Source organism: Nesoenas mayeri (assembly GCF_963082525.1).
Source record: "Nesoenas mayeri genome assembly, chromosome: 15".
NCBI classification, from domain to species: domain Eukaryota; kingdom Metazoa; phylum Chordata; class Aves; order Columbiformes; family Columbidae; genus Nesoenas; species Nesoenas mayeri.
Window position 1 is genome coordinate 9546412 of NC_137559.1, and position 22240 is coordinate 9568651.

A 22240-nucleotide genomic window follows, 5' to 3' on the forward strand; every position below is an offset into this window, starting at 1 on the left:
TGAGGTTTGTAGGGCGGGAGGGAGGGGCTGCATGGAGGGGATATGGGGGATTGGGTGGGGCAGGGGTTGTGGGGCTGGATAGGACGGTGCAGGGCAGGGCAGGGCAGGGCGGGGCAGGGCGGGGCGGGGCGGGGCGGGGTGGGGCGGGGCGGGGTGGGGTGGGGTGGGGTGGGGGAGGCTGGATGGGAGGATGGGGCTGAATAGGGAGTTGCGGGGAGGGTGTGGGAGTACAGAGCGGTGTGGGGTTTGACGGGGATGCACCGGGGCGGGGGTCTGCATGGGGCTTGGGGTGAGGGGGAGATGGGGCTTTATAGGCGGTGTGGGGATAGATGGGAGGTGTGGGGTGGATGGGGGAATGCAGAGTGGTGCGAAGCGGGGTGGGGGGGGGTGTGGCACCAGAGCTGGGTGCGCTGGAGCACGTGGGGTGGATTGGGGTGCAGCCCTTGCTGCACACACATCCCCATCCGCCCCCTCTCGCCGCGGCAGCCGGAACCGCGGGGCTCAGCCAGGTGTCGTTTCATGCATCCTGGCGTTTTCTGCTCCAGTAAGTCCTGTCCCTGGCTGTCCCCTCCCCCCCCACGTCCCCCTCGGGGCCAGCCAGCCCTGGTGCCCCCATTGAGTCAACAGGGACCCAACAGAGATGGAGGGGACATCCCCAAAAATCCCTGCACCCCCAAACAGAGACACAGGCCCTGACAGTGTGCAAAATATTTATTTATACTTCAAAAAGGTCGGGAGGGGTGTCGGAGCAGGGGCCTCCCCCCATGCCCCCGTCCCAGGGCAAGACCCCGCCAGGGGGAGGGTGGCTGGCAGCAAAGCGGGGGGGTCAGGGCACAGGGAGGGGGGTTGCGCTGCCGAGGGCACTGCTCAAACGAGTTGTGCTGGTCTCAGCTGATTCGCCTTCCTGCTGGGCTTGCCCCGTGTTATTATTCTTTTTTCTCTCTTGCATTTATTTATATTTATTTTGGCATAGAAAAATAAATCGCTCCTATTTTGGCACCAGTCCTTCGTGTGAAAGTGCCCCCTGGAGGGTCAATGAGTGGCTGCCACCCCGGAAAGGGGGTGCAGGAACAAGTGGGGAGTCCCTCAACTCAGCTCCTTCCTGGGGGCACATCCTGAGCCCCGCAGACACCGTAGGGGTTTGGCGATGCCAGTGCAGGGCTGAAGCATCCTTTGGGGGGAGGGGGCAGAGCGGAGGGGTTTGCGAGGGTACATTTGGGGGCAAGGGAACGCAGCCCACGGAGGGGGAGAGCAGTGCGCTAGCTAGCACCGAGGGGGCAGGCAACAAGGGGGTGGCCTGTCCCCATGTCACGCGCAGGGCTCCCCACATCCTCCTCTGGGGCTCAGCCAGCAATATTAGAAAAAAAAAACAAACAAAAACAACGGGCTGGGGGGAGGGAGGTGGGTTATGGCGGGGGGGGGATCTGTGCCCCCAGCAGGTCGTAGGCGAAAATGTTCCAGAAGACAGCAAAGAGGAGGAAGGTGCCATAGGAGAGAAGCAGGACCCACCAGCCGCACTGGTCCTGCAGGCTCTCCTCGTAGCTGCGCAGGATGGTCAGCCCCATGCTGATGCCCACGATGGCCCCCGCCAAGTGTGCCATGAAGCTGGGCTGGGGACCCGAGGCCGGCAGTGGTGGGGAGAAGCGGAGCCAGACGGCACGACCCACCTCCGAGCTCACTGTAAGACAGAGCCGGGAGGTGGTCAGCATGCCACCTTCCCTCACCCCCCCAAAAAATGGGGACCCCCAGGGGTGGAGGGCACAGCCAGCTACTCACTGCACACCAGCGCCAGCACCATCCGCAGCAGCTTGTAGGGGCAGCGCATCCCGGCCCAGTTCTGTGAGCAGACAGACAGACGATGGGCTGGCACTGGGGATGGTCCGGCACCAAGGCCCCCAGTGTGCCCCAGCAGAGCTGTGCCCTGTCCCCATAGAGACCCCAGGTCCTCACCCACTCCCACCCCATGACGCGACCCAAGGTTCTTCTCCCTACACCATGATGGTGCTCACCCCATGATGCCACCCCCACAGCATCTCACCCAATGTCACCCCATACTGCCCACCCTCCAATGTCACCCAATGGCACCCACCCCCCCCCAAAGCCACCCCCCGGTATTCCCCCACCCACTATCACACCATGCTGCCCACCCTACAATGGCACCCACCCCTTTCATCCCCCAGATGTCAAACCCTCCCTAGTGCCCCCCCCTCCAACGCCAGGGGCACTGACCATGACAACGTTGGCGAGATGTGCTGAACAGAGTGCATAGACCCCCCCTGAGCCCCCAACCAGGGGGGCCCGCATGTCCGTGATGGAGACAGTGAGGGAGCCTGTGGGCGTAAGCAGGGCTCAGCGTGGTGCCTCGCCGCTCCAACATTAATTAATTACAGTCCACATTAACGAATTATGGGCTGCATTGCCCCCCAGCCCTCGGGGGCAAGCAATGCTGGCAGTGCAGAATGGTACCCAGCAGTCAAGAGTGAGTGGCAAGAGAAGCCCTGCATCCCCATCAAACTCAGGGTGCACATCCCCGTGCCCTCCCTGGGGCTGGTGATGGGGACTGATGGGGACAGCCCCCCACCCCGGGCATGCACCCACCTGCCAGGACACCAGCCAGGTAGAGGAAGCTGATGCGCAGGATGCCGTGCACCATCTCCAAGGGGACTCCGATCATCAGCTGCAGGAGGGCATTGAACCCCAGCTGCTCCAGCCTGCCCGGACACAGGAGGGGACATACAGTGGCTCAGGCCATGCAGCCCTCAGTGTGTCCCCACTCTAGTGTGCCCCCTGCATCCCCAGCAGGGACCTACCCCACATGCATGAACATGTAGGTGAGGAAGCGCCAGGCCCGCGCCCGGTGCCCGGGGTGGTAGACAAGGGGGCTCTTCATGTACTCCGGGTGATAGGTCTGCAGCACCCACTTGTTCAGCCGGGCCCCGTAGCAGAGGAACACAATGATCTGTGGCAAACCCCATGGTCATCACCACCGCACTGCTGAGACCCTTGCCCATCCCTCTGAGCTGCAGCAGAGCGCTGGGACATGGGTCACGCCACACGCCTGCCTTGGGTCTGAGATCCCCATATGGGCACCAGGACATCACAACTTGTATCAACCAGCCCCTCCATCCCAGGTCTGAGCTCTCCGTGGGTATGGGGACACCAAAACAGAAGTCATACAGCCCCTCCACCTCAGGTGTGAGCAGCGGCATGGACACTGGGACATCAGAACTGGGATCACTAATTCCCTCTGTCCTGGCTTTGAGCCCCCCCGTATAGGCACCAAGGCATCACAATGAGAGTCACCTGTCCCCTCTATCTCAGGTCTGATTCCCCCCATATGGACACCGGGACATCAACCATGGTCATCTGTCTCCCCACCCTGGGGCTGAGCCTGCCATGGCCACCAGTCCATCACAGATGGGGTCACCCATTCCTTCACCTCAGATCCAAGCCCCTCTGTGGGCACCAGGACATCACAAGCAGGGTCACCCATTTTGTCTGCCCTGGGGCACCAGGACACTTCAGCCAGGATCCACCTGGGCATGGCACCCGTGCCCTGTACCTGGGTGAGGGTGACAGCTGCCATGAAGACAGGGGGCGGACACGTGCGGTGCTGGTAGAAATACCAGCGTCGGTCCATCTCACAGGGCAGGATCTCGTAGGCCACGTAGCGGACAAAGCGTTTGTAGAAGCCCAGGCCGGTCTCGTCCAGCAGCCCGTCTCGGGGCAGGGCTCGCTGCCCGTTGGCGATGGCACGCTTGAAGCTGCTTGAGCGCTTGCTGCTGATCTGTGGAGAGAGGCCGTGCCCGCGGGGGCCGCAGGGGCAGCTCGGGCCGGTGGGCTTGTGGCCAGCCCTGCCCATCACCACCACCCTGGCTGGACAAGCCACCCCAAGGCTGTGCCATCATCCCATGCCAGGGGAGTCCCTGGGGACCACTGGTGTCCACCCCCTCCCCAGGGGCCCAGGGAGGTGCCCAGTGCCCACCCCCAAGCTGGCATCCAGCCGCTCGCCCCGCCTCCAGGCCCCCCCAGCACTGACCAGGTCTACCAGCTCCTGATAGCAGACCTGCCCCTCGTCGTTGCCTTGTGCCAGGGCCACCAGCATGTCCAGCTTGGCGGGGTCCAGGGGCAGCTCATGGCTGTGCACGAGGCTGGCAAATGTCTCCACCCCGATGAAGCCCGTGTTTTCAGGGTCGAGCTGTGGGACACGGTACAGGGCATCACTGAGATGCCAGGACTGCAGTTCCCTGATAGGATGGGGACACCTTCCGGTATCCCTCACCCTGGCCTCAAGCCTGGTGGCATCATGTACCACTCCACAACAGCAGCCCCTGACTCTGCAAGGGAGGCTACAACCTGCACCCATCCTGTACCCTGCATGGTGTGGGTGCCCCATGCCATGCCGACATCCCCATCTCTCCGTGGTGGAGCCAACACTCTCCCACTCAGTTATTTCTTGACGCCAGCAGCCTGCCAGCCAGGAAGCCACGAAGCTAAACACACGCGCAGCCCTGGCACCAGCCTCCTCCTCCTCCTCCCGTGTGCCCTCGCTGCTGGGTGTTGAGCTCCACCACACTGGGCATCCTGTGCCAGGACATCCTGCACTATCCCTGGGGCTTCCAGCACTGACCAGACACCCTGAGTCCTCCAGGCACCCAGCACCATCAAACACCCAGAGCCATCAGGCACCCAGCACCATCAGGCACCCAGCACCATCGGGCATCGGACACCATGGGGTAACCCCACACTATCCCACTCATAGAGGTGATGAGCCTGGTGTGGCATAAGGAGGACGGAGACAGAGAAGGGTTTCCGATGGCTGGAGCACAGCTCAAACCCTGCCAAGGGTGGCCAGGACCCCGCACCTCACAGAATCACCCAGCAAATAGCATTGGGTTTGCTCCTTTCTTCACCAGGGAATGAAAAGCAGGAGAGCAAACTCATCCTCATGAGATGGGCAAGGAGGGAGTGCTGGGGGACATGGGATTGTACCCCCAACCCAGTTTGCACCACATCCTTCTGGCCCTGGCAGGGAACAGCCAAAGTCCCTGTCCCAAGGGACGTCCAGCTGCCCAGAGTCCTTGCCTGAGGTGGGCATGGGTGCAGGGTGGGGAGCAAGGTGCAGGCTGTGGGGTGCAGAGTGTAGGGTGCAGGTAGCACTTGCATCCTCACAGCAGCTGCCAGCCCATGGGAGCAGCCTGAGCCATCCTGCACCCTGGGGCCATGCAGCCCCCATGCCAAACGCACACCATCCCACAGGCACCACGTGCATGTACCACGCCGGGACCTGGCACACGATGTCCCCACGCACCAGCACATGCCAAGCTCACTGGCCCCCAGAGAGCCCTGGCAGCAGCCAGAAGCCCCTCTGTTTTCAGGATGCATCTCTTCCCAACCCAACTCTGCTGGCCCCCTCCAGTTCCCCTGGTGGGGCCTGATCCCCAGCCCCCCTCAGCCCCTCGACCCTGCTGGGCTCTCTCAGGTCCTGCTCTCTCCCGCGGAAGATGCTGCTCGTCCCCGAAAGGCCCAGAGATGTGCAGAGACCCCACACCTGACAGTGGGGTGACACGGGGGACAGCACCCCAGCTGGGAAGACTGGGAGACTCAGCCAAGGTCACAGAGCCAGCCAGGGGCGAGGGCAGACCATTACTATTCCTGACCCCCAATAAACCCTCCCCACTGAGGGTTTGGTAACTGGGCTTGGCCTAGGCTGGCAGGGGATGGAGGGACAAGGTGGCCGAGCAGAAGGGGAGCTGCTCGAAGCCGAGCACCAAGCAGGGACGGGGCCGGGGTGCAGCGGGTGCTAACGGATTTTGGCCAGATCCTGCCAGCAGAGCAAAGCCCAGCACTACGTGGCGTTAATGTTCCACAGCCTGATCCTGCAACCAGGTCACGGGGCCGGATGCAGCCCCCCATGAGGGCAAAACTCCCCGGGGTGGCTGAGCCCCATGGCAGCCCTGGGACCTCCCATCGTGCACCCAGCACTGGGGCTCAGCACCGCGGCAGGCGTTGAGGCTCGGCTGCCCAGCACCTCTCGTCCTTGAGGGTGCACCCGGCAGGATCTGGCCCGGGGCAGGCGAAGCAGGGAGTGTTAGAGGGAGGAGGAGGCCACAAGTGAGCTGAGTTGCGCGATCTCAGCGGCGCAACGGCGGGGCCGAGTCCGCCGGGCCCGTGACGGGGGGCACCGGGAGATGCTCAGCGGGGAACAGGGTGCGGTAGCCGCCCAGGGTGGGCAGCCCTGCCCGCTGCCTGCCAGATCCGCGGGATGCCAGATGCGCGGCAGCCGTGCCCGGTGCATACGAGCATCCCTCCTGGCAGAGATGCCTGGTGCACGGCGGCCCCCCCGCAGCGGAGCCCGATTCCCGCCCGCCCCCCCGCAAGCCCTGCCCGGTGCCCGGCGGTTCCCCCCATAGCCCGCTCTCACCTGCTCCTGGATTAGCTGGAGCAGGGAGCTCCTGTCCATGCACCCGGCGGGCGGCGGGCTCCGCCGCTCCCCCGCGCCCGGGGCCGGCGAGCCGGGCAGGGGAGCGGCGCGGGCGGCGGGGACGGTGGGGGGGCTGGCTCTCCCCGCCAGCCCCGCGTTGCGGCGGGCCCGGGAGCGAGCTGCGAGCGACGGCGCCTGGAGCCGCCGATGGCAGCGGGGCGGCGGCGGGGGCGGGAGCGGAGCCGAGCGGAGCCGCCCCCGCCGCAGCGCGCGGCGCAGCGCTCCCCCCCGGCTCCGCCGCCGCCGCCAGAGGAACCGGGACCCGCCCCGCCCCGCTCCGCCCCGCCGGCAGCCCCGGCTCCGCGCCCCGAGACACGGCGCGGCGAGGGACCCGGCACCGCGCACCGGCAGCCCGGGATGGTACCTGTATCCCAGTATGGCACCTGCATCCAAGTACTGGTACCCACATCCCAGTATGGTACCTGCATCCTGGTAGTGGTACCCACATCCTGGTCGTGGTACCCACATTCTGGCATGGCACCTGCATTCCAGGACAAGCACCCACATCCCAGTACAGTACTTGTATCCCAATATTGGAACTTGCATTTTATTTACATTACCTGCACCCCAATATGGGTACATGTATTCCAATAGAGGCACCTACAGCCTGGTATGGTACCCGCGCCCCGGTACTGGTACCCACGTCCTGGTACAGATTTCTGCATCCCAGTGCAGCACCTGCATCCAGCTACAGGAATTGTTATCCTGTTATGGTACCTGCATCCCAGTATGGCACCTGCATCCCAGCACCTGCAGAATCTGGCACAGGTGTCTGCAGACTTTACCTCCATCCTGATCCCAGCACTCACAGGCTGGGACAGGTCCAGGTGCATCCCCCATGGGTGCTCCACCTGGCATGGGGTACGTGGTGCCTCGGCGCTGGCACCTGCCCCAGCATCGAGCACACAGGGCAGCCTGTCATTGGGTACCTTGAACTGGTACCCTTTACACAACATGCACAGCAGCCTCTGGGCTGGGCCTGCTGCCCCCAGACCCCTCTGCACCCTGTCCCACAGGGTGGCACATCTCCAGGACCCAGCCCTGGCACCATCCCTGCTCCCCCAGGGGCTGTCAGGGGAGCCCTGGGCTCCTGCTGTGGCATGGGGCTGTCCCCATGATGGGGCAGAGGGGCTGGGAGGCAGCAGGCAGGGCTGTGTGGGCCAGCGATGCCACGGCAATGCCAGCTGGCACAAGGCAGGCAGAGATGCCAGGCAGCAGCGCGGTGCCCAGGCTTCTTCCTCGGGGACTGTGTGTGGCCATGGGTGAGCTCCTGCCATGTGCATCCCCAGTCCCACACCTGTGCCTGCCCCAGCACAATGCGCACGGCTCCGGCACACCAGCGCTATTAATAAGCACCATGGCACGTGGGCACACAGATCCCACAGGGCCCAGCCTGGTTTGGACTCACCAGAGAGCACTGTGTGTCCCAGCCACCTTGGCATCACCTCCTACCACCGGCTGTGCTCCCCCACACACCCTGGAGGGATGCCCTGGTTGCCACAGGGGAAAGGGGCCCCTCTCCCACTCCGGCAGGCTGGAGAAACCCTCTTGCACATGGCGGGAGCAGTCTGGTCCCATTCAGCCTCAGAGCAGAAGCCCTGGAGAGGTGCTGGGAAAAGCCTTTTCCCCAGCAGCATCCATGTTCCTGGTGCCCTGTGCCTGTGGCCGAGCCTGCTGAGACAGAAATAGCCGAGGGAAAAGCTGCCACAGGGAAATGGGAGCAGATGGGGGGGCAGATCCCCAGGAGCTGCAGGCGTGTAGGGGAAGGTGGCTGCAGGGAAGCAGGGAGCCCCTAACCCTGCGTGAGGATGGACATGCAGGGCCACAGCTCCTAGAAACAGCCAAGCCTCCTGCTTTCCTCCACCCCTGAGATCCCACTGGAGTGACATAGGGACCCACCACCTCCTTCCCCAGCTCTCTGTGGGTACACTTGTTGCAGAGTCATCCATGTCCCCAAGCACCCAGGAGCAAGGTCAGTCCCAATCCTTGTCCCACAGGGCCAAGCTTCAGCTTCTGCCCTAAATCCCTCTAACCATTCCCAGATGGGGTGGGCAGCGCAGGCCCTTGGAGTCTCCTCACTCACACCACAGCCACAGGAGGCTCTGGGCTTCGCACAGCCCTGGCGGGAGCAAGGGCTCCAGCTCCCCAGGAGACACAGGACACGGTGTACAAGCAGAAGGTGTGTAAAAATTTATTTTCTTGTAGAGAACAAACCTCCTAAATCAGTATGGCTTTGCCACACCTGAACGGGTGCCGGAAGCGGGGTCAGACCACCAGACCAGCACAACTGCACGTGGTGGGCCTGGCCACCGAGAGGGGACGTGGGCCAGCAGTGAGCGTGATGGCAGCAGGTGCCCGACTGGCCCAGCAGCTCCAGCACAGACAGGGACACCCGTCTGGCCAGCACTGGGGACCGGGCACTAGCAGGATGGGGGCACCACCCTGGGACTGTCCCTGTAAGAGATGCTGGCTGCTGCCCACCCATTTCTCAACCCCCTCATCAGCTTTGGGCCACAATAAAAAAAGTTTAAATAGAAAAAAATGTACAGAAAAGCAGCTCCAGCTGTACCTTGGTGCTGCCCCACCAGCTGCCTGCAAACAAACCCACCCTGAGTGTGCTCGAAAAGCCAAAGAGCCAGCATCACAGAGCCAGTGTCACAGAGCCAGGAGCTGACCATGGCTCCCCCTGGCAGGATGGGAGCCCAGGGATGGGTGTGAGCGGAGCACAGGGGCCAGCACAGGCTGGCCTCACTCTTTGGGACATGGAGACAGGGAGGCTGTGAGACACTGGCTCCAGATTTGTGCTGGCCTGAAGTCACAGTGGCTGTCTGGCAGGTGACATTGGCTCGAGTGCAGGCAGGAGACAGGGGAGGAAAGAGCTTCCAGTTGTTCCAGGAGATGCAATGCCCAGAGTCTTGTACTCTGGGACACCCTCAGCATGACCAGGGCCCCACAGAGCGGACAGCAGGACAAGGGCTGCATGCCAATGTGTGGCATGGCACGAGCTCAGCAATGGCACTGCCAGGAAAGGACTGCAGCCTGTCCTTCGGAGCACAGTGGGCTCCCTGTGCCCTTGTAGCCCTCACCAGGGCTCCTGGGACCCTGCAAATAGTGGTGGCCATGAATACTGGTGGCCAGGGCAGGGAGGGGACAGGCCATACAGCCAGGCAGGGGAGGAAGACAGATGGGTCAAGAGCCTGGTACCCTGCAGGGCTCTACTTTTACACAGAAACAAGAGAGAAAGGGACTGGGACAGGCCCTGGGTATCATTCCCTCCCCTTGCAGTCTGGGGCTGGGAGCTGCAGTCACAGTGTCCCAGCAGGATGAGGCCAGGAGTGACCCCAAAACACAGGGACGTGGGGGGTGTAAATGCCCAGCCCTCCCAGGCTGCCTCACACAGTGCTGGCAGCAGGAAACAGGGCCAGGGAATGGCGTGGGCCGCAGCAGGCTGAAACCATGGGGCCGTTCGACAGCTCTGCTGCTGCCAGAGGGGCCGGGGCTCCACGAGTGTTACCCCCCAGAACTGAGGGCATCAGCACAGCCCTCTAGAGAAGGGACGTGCCTGGCCCAACAGATACTGAAACACTCATGTTTGAACTTAAAAACAAACATTAAAACCCCAAACAAACAAAAACAGCATAAAAGACGGGGGTGATGCTCCAGGTGCTGGTGAGGTGGAGCCCCCAGGAAGAGCTGCCTGGCCCCGACTGCCACAGCTGGGCAGGAGCCACGTGGGCGAGGATGCTGCAGAGGCCAGCAGGGTTAGGCTGGCCAGTGCTGGGGGATCTATCCTGCTGGTGCTGGGAAGTCTGGTTTCACTGGTCCTGCAATCCAGGCTGGGGGGAAAAGGAGGATTTCCCACCAGGGACCAGCTTGAGGCAGGGCCCTTCACCAGGGCGCCACTGGGGACGAGGAGGCTGGTGTCACAGGGAGGACAGCGTGGAGACCGACTCTCAGTTGTTCTTGGCTAGCACGCGGTACAGCGTGAACCCTACCAGAGCAGTCACTGCTGTTCCCAGAGCCACCCGGAGCCAGAAGGATGCGGCTCCCAGCTCCACAGCGTTCAAGTGGCTGCAAGGAAAGAGAGAAGAGGCCAGTGAGCGAGGTGCACAGCTGTATGAACACGAAGCTCCCCAGCAGCCCCAAGTACTTCTCCCGCAAGCAGGGAGGTTGGCGTGTCCCCAGGGGGATGGAGGGTGACCATGGCACAGCTCCAGGCTGGGGGACGTGGCACAGCCGAAGGCAGAGAGCAGCGAGTGGCCTCCCCGCTCCACCAGCCAGAGCACCCGCCATCTGGCATCATCATCAAGGCAAAGCATGGCTCCCAGCCCTGCTGGTGGGACGGATGTGGCTCTACCCTCTCGTGGCCTGGAAACAGCACACCAACACCTAAATAATTAGTACGAGTATGGAGGTCTGTATCTTTCTTTCTAGGTCAAGCTGATTTTACAACTCCAAGTGCACAGAGACCCAGAGGTGGATGCAGGTGGAGACACTGGCACAGCTGGTGACACCGACCTAAGAGCAGCGAGGGATGGGACCCAGTCCTGCCTCAGTGTAAACATTCCCTTCCTAAACATGTGTTGTCCTGCATCAACGTGCTCCTCTCCAGGGAGGAAAGACATATCCATTATTCATTCTCCACTAAATCAGGGGAGAACAGCCAATCCCTGGTCCTCCATTACGCTGTTATTTATTTATGCCACATACCCTAAGATATATTAAGAATATTTAAATTTTAATACTGCAGAGGGAAAAAAAAAAGTGTCAGCTCTAAAAATAAAGTTGTTTATTGAAAAGAAGCTAGAGGGAAAACCACTCACTAGTAATCCCATCCTGCCTTCCAATGCACCCACACGCTCTCCCTGGCAGGGCTCTGCCCTCAGTGTTGTGCTGACCCTCAGCTTTCAGTCCCCTCCCCGCCCCGAGCAGAGCAACGCCACACACAGACACGTTCTCCTGCCCAGATTTCACAACACTGTCCATGCCCGGCCTGGCTGCCGCGTTACACCATCACCTAGCCCCTTTCAGGTGCAGTTCCTTCCCCAAGGGAGGCTGAGGAAACAGAGGTCTCGCTTCACTGACCTCTTTTTCAGTCTGATCCACCTCATCAGGAGAAAATAGCTGCCACCCCCCTTTTGCAGGCCTTGGCAAACTAGGCTGGTGACTCCCCTTCAGCATTTTTTATCTTAGGCTTCAAAAACAAAAACTCCTGTGACAGGATCTATCTAATAAATCTGCCAGAGACACACATAATGCAGAAGAGAGCTGAGTCCCCTCTGCCCCCTCCAAGCAGAGGAAGAGGTGGCCTTTTTGTTTCAATTACTTGTATGAGCAGACGACACCAAGAGCTAGACAGAAACCAACCAAAGCACCACAGTGGAGGCAGCATTCGGACAAAGCCCCCTCCCCAAGCTCTGCTCACAGCCAAGCGCCTACATCAGGAGAAGGATACTCACGGGAAGGTGGCAGCAGTGGCCAGTTTGGTGTAGACAGTAGTGCTGGGCAGCCCCTGGCCATGGCAGGAGAAGAGGAAGGGTGGCGGGAGGCAGTGCTTGTAGCAAAACTCGGTGGGGGAGAGCGCAGGCTGCTGACTGGCTTCTGGCAGGTCTGTCTTGGAGGCCACGAAGACGCAGGGGATCTGGCTGTCCATGTAGTGTTGCTGCAGAGACAGGGAGAAGGTCCAGCAAGGAGTGAGTGACCAAGCCCTAGGAGATGTGGGGCTGAAGTCCCACAGGGCCCCTACCAGTTACCTTATAAATACTGGCACAGTAGCTGAAGGACCTGGGGTCACTCGGGTCGTAGATGAAGCAGGCGACATCGCAGGCTGCGTCTGATGGCTTCATGAACTTTGTGTCGGCGCTGACCTCATACAGCTGGGGCAGGAGGGGAAGGGATGCATGGCACAGCACCGACTCAAGATCGGCTGTTCCTCACGCCAGTACACAGACTGCACTGGTGTCACTGCAGCCACAACCCAGCTCAGGGGTGATGGGATGGCACGGCAGCCATTTGGGAGGAACACAGCCCAGCCCTCCCCCAAGCCATATGCAACAGCAATTCCCTCCTCTTCCTGACTTACTATAAGGTACTTCTCCTGGCCACTGACGTGCACCGTGTTGATCGCGTAGAGGGATGGCACTCCTGGGTTCTCCCTCTGGGCCTGCCACCGACAAAAACAGTCTCAGACAGCCCAGAGCAAGAGTAGCACTTGGGAGAGGAGAGCATTTCCCACTGCCCTGAGTCCTCATGGTGTCACAGCCACTTGAAGGCCAGCCAGCTACTGCCATGAGACACCATTCATAACAAGCAGGGAAAGCTGCATCACCTCAGGGAGATACGTTTGCCTGGGAAAGGCACAGCCCCTTCAGATCCCTGGGACAAGCAGAGGGAGCGGGACCACTGCCTCAGGCAAAACCAAGGACACAAGAGCCACAGCAACCAGCACCGCTGGCAGGGAGAGGGCTGTGAAGCCCTTTGCCGGGACACTGGGGCTCAGCCATGGGCAGGGAGGTGCTGTCATGCAACAGATTGCTCAACCACCTCATGGCTCTGCCTCCTGCTTCACCGGGACACCCTGCCACAGCGAGCCAGAGAGGGGAGCAGACACTCACCGCCAGGCTCCTGCCGAGGAAGGCCTGCAGGAAGGCAGACTTGCCTGCACCCCTGGCTCCCAGCACCTTGCAGAGGAAGACGTTTCTCTGGGTCTGGCCTTTCTCCAGGTCGATCCTCTTCTCCCGGGTCACTGACAGGAGAGAGGCTGGGTGAGTGAGAGGAGGGACCCAAGTCATGACAGGAGGTGAGGGCATGGCCGTACCCGTGAGGGCTTGCGTCTGAGAGTCCTGCTCCGAGAGGATGGGGTAGCCCATGTAGCCCAGGCACTCCAAGCAGTGCCGCACATCCAGGTAAGCCACGAGCCTGGAGAGACGGAGCACAAGGTCAGCAAGGGCAAAGTGATGTGACTAAAGGCAGGGGAGAGGGGCTGAGCTTACGTCCACTGGCAGAGGAATCCATGCAGGGAAAGCAGGCCTTTATCAGTGGTGCATACCGTGTTGTAGAGCTCGGGGCCCCAGGGCACACAGGGGAAGACACTGAAGAAGTTCTGCAGCTCTGCAGGCGAGAGGGCTCCGTCTTGGTCCTGTTGAAACAAAGAGGAGTCAGCAGCTGAGGTGGGACACAGCTCATGCAGCTCTCTGCAGCCACACCAAGCACTGTCAGGGTCCAGAGAGGGCCCCTACCACACCAGCCACCCTGCTTGCTGCTACAGAATAACACAGGGATGCTCTCAATGGTAGAAATCAATTGCAAGCAAGGCCAGAACTGCATGAGCATGCAGAGAGCCTGTGACCCAGGGACTCCCATCACTGCAAGAGACAGGTGGGTTCTGCTTTGCGATTGCAGCTGGAACCACTGGGCAGGACACATCCACACTCTACCCATAGCCCTGAGCTTCCTTGAGGCCAGCCGCCTCACAGCAGCCCGCATCACTCCAGCTTGGCCTTCCATGCTGCAGGGTAACTAACACAAGGTCTGTGGGTGACATCTGGGCCACCGGCCACCAGTTAAATGCACACCAACACAGCACCTTCAGGCTGGGGCGTGACAGGGCCATGCTACAGAGGACCTGCCAGCATCCAGGCAACCAGGGACTCCATGCTGCAACTCCCCATGGCCAAGGAGCTGCCGTAGCCCAAGCGCACACCAACATCTGGATAACTAGTCCAAGCAGGTGCCTGCAGATCCAACACATCCCCTGCTCTTGCTTTTTCTTTCCAAAGAGCAAGAGTATGACAAAATCAGTTGCTTTCACTCCCTCTCTCCGGCCTGGCACCCCCTCCACAGGGCTGGCAGCCGTGTAGATGCTAAGCGTGTGGCTCCAGGCCAGCAGCTGTGCCCGCTGTCCCTGCTGACGCCTGCTGCAGCCAGGCACTGAGGGGCTATGCCAGCTTGGTGTTAATCAGACCTATCCCCTGAAGGCCCAAACTTTACTGGCTGCCCTTTAGTCAAGGGTAGTGATCACAAGTCCATGCCCTCGACATGCCATGAGGCTACCTACAGCTCACTGTGGCCACCTCCTGCTCCCAAAGCCTCAGCAAGAAGCCATGAAGGGAGCGTTGTGGCAGAGAAAAGCCCTTCACTGGTGCTGCATCTGCTCCCTGGAACAGTGGGGCAGACAGAAGAGCAGGTACACCCAGGCGTGCAGGCCAAGCAGAGAGTGTCCCCTCTCCAGGCAGCTCCACCACACGCTGCCCACCTTGTCGTGCTTCTCAAACAGCCGCTGCAGGAACTGGTAACCCAGGTGGTTGAGCTCTGTGGAGCAGCCGGGGGGCAGGCGGAACCTGTCAGAAGAGACTCAAGTGAGCAGCTCCCACACCTCCTCAAGCCCCGGATGAAGAGCAGCGTGTGAGCAGGTCCTTGGCCAAGCCAGAGCTCACTCTGAGCACACAGCCCCTCCTCCCCAACCCCACTCAAGGTCAGCAGTTTTCTCCAGGCCTGGCTATACCCTGATATATCCCCTCGCTTTCAGCAGGAGGCCTCGAGGCTGCACAGTGACCTCTCCTTGGTACATCTGTGCTGCCCAAGCAGCCAGGGAGATGATGCAGCCCTCACACTGCCTTGTACCCAGGGCTTCAGCAGGGCACAGCTACCCTCGGGGTGCCTTCCACCAGCACAGCCCTGTCGCCTCCCCGCACAGCCTGCTGTCTGGGGAGAGTATGAAGCAGCTCACACGCCAACCCGTTTCATTACTGCCAGATCACCACCTCCAGGGTGGCAGGGAGCAGAGAAGAGACAGCAGCTGTGGAATCAGCCAGGAGGGCTATGCTGACAGCTCACTGCTCCTGACAGAGTCGTTCTGCCTCAGCTCAGGCGGGGACAGAACAGCCTTCAAAAACCCTTTGCTGATGTCAAGGAAAGTCAGGGACAGGCCTTCATTCCCCACCTCCTTGCTTGCCTACTTTAGAGCCAGCAGCACAGGCAGCAGCTCCGAGGCCTGTTGTATTTGTCACCAACCCCCCATGTCAGCTCCTGCCCCAAGGGGACAGTGAGGAGCATGAACCTGACCATGAGACAAGGGTGCAGATTCAGCCTCAGCTGAGGAACATGGTAGAGCCCAGGGTGCAGAAACGAGCAAGCAAAGGTGCTGGGGAGTCCAAGCTGCGTACCATGGGGGTGTCACACCCTGCCCGCCCCACTCCACGGCAGGATACGCACTGTGGGTAGAGATAGTCATCTGTCAGCTCCAACTCGTCGTCGTACCCAAAACGGCGAAGGATCGTCCAGGTGGTTTCATGCCGGCCCCTCTGGATGAAGAGCGTGTTGAGGAAGAGGAAGCCTGCAGGAGAGATCGGGCGGCTCAGGCACAGTGTGGCCAACCAAGCACTCAGCCTCAGGGACCCACTCCTCAAGACCAGGCTTTCCCTGGGAAGACAGGCTGTCGGGACAGAGAGCTCTCGTAGCCACAGCAGGCTCAGACTTGCTTTGACAAGAGGGACTAACTAGACTTAGAATGACAGCCAGGAGGCTCAGCCTGAGGACAGAGCCCCTCGCAATGAGATGGGAAGGGGCATGGAGCTCCTGCGCTGTTACCGTTCAACGTCAGGCCGTTGTCCTGCACCCCATCTGTGGTGTTCTTCCACACAACCATCTTCACGTCCTCCAGGGCCTGGGGAGCCAGCGGGTTTCCAAAACAGGATTTCTACCTCCCAAGAGAAAGAAGGTCATTGCCAGCAAAGCACACAGACAGCACCGCCCTCTGTCTCACCAGCATCTCTCTCCCTTAGTAAGGAGATGGGGTTTCTAGGTGAAAAAATCCACCCAGCTCAGGGTTACAGGCTTAAACCCTGACCAAGGCCCTGTTCCTCAGCATCCCAATAACGTCTGACTCTCAACACCCTCAGAGCCTTCTGCTCTTCCCACTGCAGAGCAAACTCAGCCCAAGCTTAGTGAAAATGGGAGACCTGCAGATCCCCATGTGCTTGGAGATGCACCCTACAGTGCTTTAGCTGTACAACAGCAGAAGTACTGAATGCAAACAGGAAGGCTGTGTCAGGAGAAGGGCAATCTTTCTGCCTGGTATTGGATGGAAAGGGGACCACAGAGGCCTTCCAGAATGGCCTGGAAAATACCTCAGCTCTGCAGCCAGCCCTACCTGGAAGTAGTTGAGTTCATCATCACTAAGGATTTGGTTGTTATCTTGGTCCGAGAGGTTGAAAATCCGTGTCAGCGCTTGTGCACATGCAGGTTTCAGCTGCAAGAGACCAACCACAATGTCAAAAACAGGGCATGACCTTCATCCTGGCCCTTCCTCCTATAACCCCATGTGCAGAGGAGTTCCCTTCCTGTGCTGGCTGGGAGCATGGCCCAGCTAGGCCAGTACCACAGGCACCTCGGAGCTGGGAGTCAGAAGCAGGACAGCCCATGGGGAAGGTTTCTTCTGGCCCCTTTCCCACCATGGCTAACACATCATCTGGAACACAAGGGCTTTGGCCTCAACATGTCCCTGGTCCTTGCAGATCTCTCTGGCCTGGATATACTCAGCTGGCTGCACTGAGATGGGTATTTTTCCCTCTGTCGGCTCTGCCCAGGGGTAACGCTTTCCCCTTGTTCTGGCTGCCTCAGCCCAAACTTTCCACCCTACTGTGCAGGGGCAAAAGCGGAGCACCAGCCCAGAGTGCTGTGATGGGCAGGAGACTCTTTGGGGGGCTGTGAGCAGTGCTTCCTACCTGCTTCTCCTCTGGGTCATAGAGGGGGGCGGTGGGGTGCAGCACAGCTTTCTGGGCATAGTAGAAGAGCTCAGAGATGTTCTTGAGGTTCTTGGCAGAGCACTGGGGATTCAAAGGAAGAGACAGCCCTGTGAGTGGGGACAGGCAACAGGCTGGTGACAAGGGGACAGAGGGAGGATGATACAAGCTCCTCAAGCCAGATAAGATGTGCATCAAAGCACAAAGCAATGTCTGCCCACCATTAGGAAAAAAACAAAAGGAAAACCCTCCAGTTCCCTCACCTCTACGCAGGTCTCAATCTCCGAGAACTGGTTCATGATGGGCAAGATGACATCCATGGAGCTCCCCACCTGCAGATCAGACTTGTTTCCCACCAAAATAATGGGGATCCTGGGGGAAAAAAACAGAGTCAGAGATCATGACTGAGGCCACCTCCTTCTCAGTCTCAGCGCTGCCCCAGCCACATGTGCTCCCAGGCAGCGGGGAAGCCTCCCTATCCTCCTCCGCAAGGTCCAGAGCAGCTTTCCTGCCTCCCACAGCTAGGAGCATCCATCTGGAGAAACAGACTGCCTGATCCTGCTTACGCTTTCACCCAGCAACAATATGTTTAGGAGCCTTTAATCCAGCACAGCAGCCTTCTGCCCAAGTGATCCACACACAGATTGTGGCTTCTGTGCTCCCATACTCCCTCAGCAGCCTCCTCTCTCTGACTGACTGAGATCAAGGGGGAAAGAAACCCTCTCCCTCCCACAGCCCTCTGCCTCAGCTAGATCTGCAAGGGAGAAAAGCCCCCATGTCCTTCCATACAAGTGGTCTTGCCAAAAACTGCAAAGCTGGTTTGATCTGAGCAACCTCAGTAAGGAATGAAGGTGCCAGGCACCTCACAGCCTCCAGAATCCCCCAATTCTGAGCCTGTGGACCATGTCGCACACAGTACCTGGAGCCCTTTTCAACTCTCCCGTTCACCATGGGGATCCACTTTGTGCGAATCTGAAAGATGAACATAGGGAAAGGTCTGTCAGCACAGCCTGGAGAGGGAGAGGCAGCTCCCAGCACAGCTCCCAGCACCAGCACCGCAGCAGTCAGCAGGGCCCTGCAGCCATCTGCTCCTTGGCATTCCCCCACACCAGCAGGCAGGGCAGACCCAGGGATGCTGGATGCCAGCAGAGAGATGTGACAAACCTACTAACCTGCTGCCCCCCAGCACATAAGGACAACAACCAGAGTGGGAGCAAGCCTGGGCTGTGCTCAGCCTGCCTCTGCTTGCAGGGGCACCAAACACCAAAACCCCACAGGACTGGGGGGCATCAGTACCGGCCTGCACCAAAAAGCTGGCACAACCAGGAAGGACCTGGCACTGGGAACACCCTCCGGTGCTGCTGCCGGACTGGGGCCACTCAAGACTCCAGCAGGGGATCCAGTACCTTCTCGATGGTGGCCTCCTTGGTGACATCATACACCACACAGACCACGTTGGCCTGCAAGAGAGAAGCGGCAATGGGTGGTGAGTGAGGGTCCCGGTGCACCTCTGCAGCAGGGAGGCCCAAGGCACAGCCACGCTGTATCCCCACATGCTGCCGGCACGCCTGCATTGAAACCTGGCAGTGGTGGTGGAGCGCACACGAGTATGCAGACATACAGACAGCCCTCCGACAGTGATGACTCGCCCACTGCCAAGAGCAGCTCTACGAGGGGCTGCTCAGAGCAAAGCCTGGCTCCTCTGCTGCAGGAGCTACCACCAGCACATCTGCCTCCTCGCCTGGTGTCCTGGTTCCCTGCTCCCACCCCTCACCACGTCCCCACGATGGCTCCGTCAGTGCCACGTGCTGGGCTGGCAGCGCTGCCCTCCTCCCTCTCCAACCCCGCGCAGACAGTGCTGCCACCAACGCTTTATATGAAGCAGACAGGAGGGATCACTGGCCCTTTCAGGAGAGAGTTTAGCGCTAATCCTGAGGACACACAAGGGTTTAGGGAGGATTTCCTGGAGCCGATTTAAGCCTCTGTACACTCTTGCTGTCTGGATGGAGGGAGCAGGAGCCCCATACCCACCAGCTCTGCTCCTTGGCCATTAGCTGCCAAGGTGGAGAGATTAAACTGCATTGCTCATGTGAGACACACAGGAGAGAAACAGTTCTATTATCTGTAATCAAGAGATCCTCCTCTGCGCAGAGCCGAGGTTAATCCCAGGGCAGAGAAGAGCAGCTGGGCACACCCCAGCCATCCGGCTGGATTATTCCTCTGTAGCTGCTCCGAGGGACATGGGAGCCCTCATCCCTCCCCGCCCAGCGTTTGCTGGGGCTCCAGATTCCAAACCAACTCCTCTGTGCCACTGCTTCAACAGGCAGCCATAGGGACCTAATGAAGGGAGCAGGAGGGGTCTTGCCCAAGCTCAGCAACTGCTTCTCCTCTCTTCTGAGTCGGCCGGGAACATCCTGAGGCTACAAGCACATCACCTGCTCAGCAGCCTCCACCTCCTGATGGGCAGTGAGCCATGTCCCACTGTGCTCTCCTTCTGGAGGCTCCCTGGAGGGCCACGACAAGCCACACACCACAGCTTACAAAGCAGAGAAGGATTAAACAAACCTCCAAACAAACTGATAGCATTAATCCACAGATAACCAACTGCCTATGCATCTCCAGGTGGTGAATGGGGAGAACAAGCAGCCATGTGTCACTTGTTGGCTGGAGGGCTGCGGCCACCACAGGCTCCCGTCACACAACTGCCACCCAGCCCAACTCACCTTAGCGATCTCCTCCTGCAGCTCATCCTCCGTCTGCTCTGACTCTGGATGGGGAAGAGAGCCGTCACTAACCGCCCCCAGCAGCGGGGACCCCTTCCCGCTCCCCTTGGAAGAGCAGAGAAGGGGAGAAACAAGGCGGGCAGGGAGCCAGGAGGGACGGGGCCCTACCTGAGTAGTCCACTATGTGTGTGGGAACCTTCTCGGGGGTGACATCAGCCGGGATTGTGATCTCCTCCGCACGAGGGGGCACCTGCAAAGCCAGCAGACTCTGTTCCAGCCAGCCATGCTGAACACAGCCAAGAGGACAGATGACAAGGAACTTCAGATCCCCACTGCCCAGTGCCCTCCTGGCCACAGGGGGATGACCTCCAGACCACGGATCGCTCCTGGTCCACCAGGCTGCAGCCACAGCTTGGCTTGCTGCAGTCCAGCCATCGCGCAGTGTCCCCGCAGTGAAACCACCAACCGCCTCCCAGCCCTGAGCCCTCACTCAAGAAACAGCTCCTAACAGCTAAGTCCCATCAGAAAAGCAGCTTTCAGACAAGTCAGCGCTGCCACCCTTGCTATGGCTCTGCAGATAAGCCCCCTGTACTCTCCTGGCTCTCCAGCCTGACCTCTCAGCAGCTGGGAGAAGCACTAAGCCGATTGCCCGGGCTCTGCTGTGAGAGCACAGGAAGGTGCATGGAGCCAGTCCTTCCCTGAGTCCTGGGCTGATGCTTCCCAGTGCAAACATCGCAGAAGGCACCATCTGCTTGTGGGCACTGAGACAAGCCACATGATAACACAGGGCAAACACACCCAGCCAGACCGACCCTGTTTCTGTATCTGAACCGCAATGGGACAGTGAGCTACCAAGCCAGAGACTCCCAGAGGCACACACAGGCAGGCTGGATGCTGCTCCTCACAGATGGCCCAGCTCAAAGCACCAGGCCCAACTCCAGCCACGCACAGCGGGCATGGAATGTGGTTCAGCCCCTTCTAAGGGCTCTGTGCTGGTGCCACTGCCCCAAGGCCGCAACTGGTCAGCAAACAGCCCTGCCACAGAGCACAGGGCTGGGCCCTATGGCCTGGGGCACTGGTGGACATGGAAACCCCCAGCAGGAGCACGCTGGCTGCAGCAGCGGTGAGCAGGACCCTGGGAGGTACCTGTGCCCCTCGCCAGGGCAGATCGTGCCCCATGTCAGGCATCAGAGCACAGACTGAAGACCCCACCATTTCAGTTGCAGCTCTGCACGGTCCTCACAGGCTTAAGCTCCACTGAACCAGCCCCGTGGCTGCCCCCAGTCCCCAGAGAGCTGCACGCACCCCTCAGCAGCCCCACCTGGGGGTAACACTGCTGGGGACAGAGCCACTGCTGAGGACAGACCCATCACAGAGTGCTTGAGGGGACACCCAGCGAGGGGCCCAGGGTCCCCTGCTCACGCTCACCTCTTCTGGGAACTCCTCGCCCACCAGCGCCATGATCAGCGATGTCTTCCCCACCTGGGCTAGGAAAGAAAGGGAGGACGTTGACACCGTCTGGGCAGAGCCCGAGCGGGACACGGGCCGGGGGTAACCGCAGGTGGCTGCCACGACCGGAGCCAGCGGCTGGTGTCACGCACACCCGCGGGGCGCGGAGCGGCTCGGCCCGTGGGCGAAAGGGCCGTGGGTGCCCCTGCCCAGCAGGAGGCCCCAGAGCGGAGGCCGGTGCCGCGGGGCAGCCCGGCTTGCCCGCGGAGGGAGTCCGGGGCTGCTGGAAGGAGCCCGAGGGAAGGGCCTTGCCCACAGAAGCCACCTGTAACGAGGGCCCGCGGGCTGGCAAGGGCGGCCGGAGAGCGCTGCTACCGGGGGGTCCCGGCTCCCGCCCCGCCGGGCCACGGGCAGGCCCGGCGGCTGCCCCGGGCTCCCCGCAGACGAGGCCCTCCCGGTGCCGAGCGGCACCCCCCGGCTCCCAGGCCATCCCGGTGGCCACCCCGCCGTGCCCCCGCCTTACCCTCCCCCAGCAGCAGGATCCGCACGTCCCGCTTCATGGCGGCGCCGCCGCTCCCGGGGCCGCCGCCGCGTCCCCCCCGTCGTCGCCGCTTCCGGTCACACCAGCGAGCGGCGGCGCAGAGCGGCCCGGGCAGAGCGGCGCCCCCTGGCGGGTGGGGGCGGCGCCGAGCACTCCGAGACTACCTGGCTTCACCTTTCCATGTTTTATTAACAAAACCAAACAGCAAACGGGGCCGTAAAACACATCCCGCAACCGGCCGGGCCTGGCTTGCGGGCCCCACGCCGCGCCCGGCCGCAGCAGCCCGCTGGTAGAGGGGAGG

At 60.8% G+C, this 22240-nt stretch overlaps 2 protein-coding genes across 4 annotated transcripts; both read right to left on the reverse strand.

Annotated features, from left to right (window-relative positions):
- Positions 1–1321: 1321 nt before the first annotated feature.
- On the reverse strand, positions 1322–6463 carry RHBDL1 (rhomboid like 1; the record flags this gene model as incomplete). 2 transcript variants are annotated; one of them, XM_080353707.1, is made up of 8 exons in its annotated part: positions 1322–1678; positions 1777–1837; positions 2230–2330; positions 2599–2711; positions 2811–2959; positions 3563–3787; positions 4040–4198; positions 6425–6463. In XM_080353707.1, 8 exons carry the CDS (start codon positions 6461–6463, stop codon positions 1407–1409), a joined length of 1119 nt encoding a protein of 372 aa, XP_080209833.1. In that variant the 3' UTR covers positions 1322–1406. The 2 variants fall into 2 exon arrangements, with proteins under 2 accessions (XP_080209833.1, XP_080209834.1); XM_080353708.1 differs by lacking the exon at positions 3563–3787.
- Positions 6464–8661: 2198 nt separating this feature from the next.
- RHOT2 (ras homolog family member T2) lies at positions 8662–21997 on the reverse strand. Of its 2 annotated transcripts, none has more exons than XM_080353705.1 (19): positions 21922–21997; positions 21378–21436; positions 20118–20199; positions 19950–19993; positions 18633–18686; positions 18146–18198; positions 17490–17598; positions 17209–17310; positions 16635–16733; positions 16073–16181; positions 15698–15818; positions 14739–14823; positions 13477–13622; positions 13302–13402; positions 13099–13229; positions 12567–12647; positions 12238–12360; positions 11944–12146; positions 8662–10555 (listed from the first exon to the last, which is right to left on the reverse strand). In XM_080353705.1, the coding sequence occupies exons 1-19, from the start codon at positions 21956–21958 to the stop codon at positions 10438–10440; spliced, it is 1857 nt and encodes a 618-aa protein (XP_080209831.1). In that variant the 5' UTR covers positions 21959–21997; the 3' UTR covers positions 8662–10437. The 2 variants fall into 2 exon arrangements, with proteins under 2 accessions (XP_080209831.1, XP_080209832.1); XM_080353706.1 differs by having other exon boundaries at positions 21378–21431; positions 21922–21978.
- Positions 21998–22240: the final 243 nt, after the last annotated feature.

Excerpts from the sequence above, each read along its gene's own strand:
- RHOT2 (XM_080353705.1), bottom strand. The coding sequence starts at position 21,958 with ATGAAGCGGGACGTGCGGATCCTGCTGCTGGGGGAGG. Across the intron at positions 19,994-20,117 it reads ACACATAGTGGACTACTCAG|AGTCAGAGCAGACGGAGGAT; the intron begins GTAGGGCCCCGT and ends TTCCCCATCCAG. Across the intron at positions 16,182-16,634 it reads ATGAACTCAACTACTTCCAG|AAATCCTGTTTTGGAAACCC; the intron begins GTAGGGCTGGCT and ends CTTGGGAGGTAG.